The sequence below is a fragment of the Fulmarus glacialis genome, unplaced genomic scaffold, assembly GCF_000690835.1.
Source record: "Fulmarus glacialis isolate BGI_N327 unplaced genomic scaffold, ASM69083v1 C13967235, whole genome shotgun sequence".
NCBI lineage: Eukaryota > Metazoa > Chordata > Aves > Procellariiformes > Procellariidae > Fulmarus > Fulmarus glacialis.
The window spans coordinates 1-2306 of NW_009242331.1; the positions used below are offsets into that span (position 1 = coordinate 1).

The 2306-nt window shown below is 42.4% G+C and overlaps 1 protein-coding gene across 1 annotated transcript; it reads right to left on the bottom strand.

The window, feature by feature from the left end:
• Positions 1-1397: 1397 nt before the first annotated feature.
• Positions 1398-2214, bottom strand: LOC104083010 (L-lactate dehydrogenase B chain; the record flags this gene model as incomplete). The annotated part of the gene is made up of 2 exons (XM_009586331.1): positions 1398-1571; positions 2097-2214. Coding segments are annotated over 2 exons (292 nt in total), but the record flags the coding sequence as incomplete, so codon positions are not given.
• Between the last annotated feature and the right edge of the window lie 92 nt (positions 2215-2306).

Sequence of the window (2306 nt, forward strand, 5' to 3'; positions counted from 1 at the left end):
TTCCCCTACAGCTTCAGATAGGGCAGCTCCTGCCAGGATCACAGTAGTCTGTACAGACTGCAGAGCCCCTCCCTATCAAACAGCTACATTTGCTCTGGACAGTCTGGCTTTCAAGTCAGGTGCCAAGACATGCACCCAGACTTTCTGAGTGCTGCTTTGTAAGCTCATTGTTTGCCTACAGTGGGGCCTTCCACTCAGGACAGGCTGCGAACAGTGCTATCTGAGCTAGAGCCCAGACCGATCAGGGGAAGTTATACAAAGGAGGACATCAAGGTCACACACCACCACACATGCAGCAGACACCCCCTCATGCTCCGACACCCCTGAAGTCCCTTCTAATGGGCTCACAATAACTTCCACTATATAAAAGCAGTGGACAAAATTCCACACATGAAGAAAACAAAGCATTACAAAAATAATGCTGAAAAAGCAACATGCAGTTCTCCTCCTGCAGCTGCTCTACTGGAGAGAAGTCTATAGTTCGAATTCAGCCTTGCTAGAACAAGAACAATTTGACCTTTGACTCACTTAGATTTTTAGGTAAGTGTTTAAATTGCCATAAGTTATTGTACTTGCACAGTAGCCACTTGCTCAGTACACTAGTATTCAGTAGTACTAATTGTACACCAGCTAATTACTCAACCACCAGCTGAGTTGCGAGCTTCACATGCACTGCTTTGACTCTGCCAAGTCATCTTCAAAAGCAGTGTCACTTCATTGCCAGGGCTCTGTAGTAATGGCTTCACTCAGATGTCGAATCAAGCAAAGGCAGCCCTACAGAGACACCCTACAACGCACATCAAGAACATTTACAGACAGCTTTAGACATCCCAATATCCAAGCTGTCCCAGTGCAACAAGATGCTTGCAAGCGAGCACACAAATACACACACAGTTTAACTAAGTCTTTTCTCATCTAACTGAACTACGTAGTACAGTTAGCCTTTCCCCCACCATAGGCTTCAGCGTGCAAATTCTTTTTCCTGAAAGTATAGCCAGGACTACAGGGCAAGTTCTTCATCCTGAAAAACGGCCACAGCACATCCAGACACAAAAGAAAGTTATGATTTACAAACAATTTAAAAGCAAAACGGGTGTCTGCTTTAGCCATAAAATTCTTAAACTACCTACTGCTTAAGCCAAAGTATGTAAAGAACTGAAGGATTTACCAGGAGGCATGCTTTGAAAATACGGACACCATGAGAAGTTCTCAATAAAGAGAGCATCGGAAAGCACAGAGTATTTGTTTGTATTCTGCTGTTAGCAACTACATGGCAGATGCCCACACAAAGCTATTCATTTTCAACATTCAATTTGTAATTGAGAAGATTGATAAAATAAAACACTAGGTCTCTGATAAAGAGAATTTGTAAGTGTTCTAGGAAAAGACTGCCCTACCTGGGTTGGAAACCACCAGGATGGTGCAGTTGGGGCTGTATTTGACGATCTGAGGAACAATGAATTTGAAGACATTCACATTCCTCTGAACCAGGTTGAGACGACTCTCCCCCTCTTGCTGACGAACTCCTGCAGTTACTACCACAATCTTGGAGTTGGCTGTGACAGCATAGTCTACAACAGAGCACGGGGGAGAAGATACAGAATGTGTTAGACAGACTTACCACTACTTTCGATAACATTGTGTTCATACGGGTATTACGGGTAGCTTCTCCACCGTGCATACATTCAAACCCCAAAAACATGAGACATCAATATTAGAGCCAGCACCATCTCTTACGTTGTCCTAATATATTATTAATATGTGGGTCTTGAGAGTACATTCAAGCCCTGAACCTCATTCCCACTATCCAAACAACAATACTATTTCTTCTACATCAAAGAGGTACTAGAGCTTCACTAAAATCAATGTTACTCAACAAGCCCAGAACTGTAGAGTGGCCATTAGAGATCAAAGAGAAAGCCCAGATGAAGAGCCACTCCTATTGTTATGCTGTTCATCTGAACTTTCACCCCAATTCATATACTTTAATTTTTCAATGCCAAATCCTTAGAGTTCTTTAGGATTACACAACTAATGCTCCACTATTAAGCAAATTCACAGAATATCAGTATCAAATAAAAGAAACCAAGGTTCACCTTTGTCTGCCACAATCTTGTGAGTGTGAAGGAACAAGCTCCCGTGCTGTAGGTCCATCATTTCTCCTTTTAGTTTGTCTTCCAAAACATCAACCAGAGCAAGCTCATCACAAAGACCCTGAAAACAACAAAATTTGAAGGAGTCAGTCAAGCAGTTAACTTGCACTTTGAAGTTATCCCCGCGCTGAGCTATATTACATCTCAAAGTAA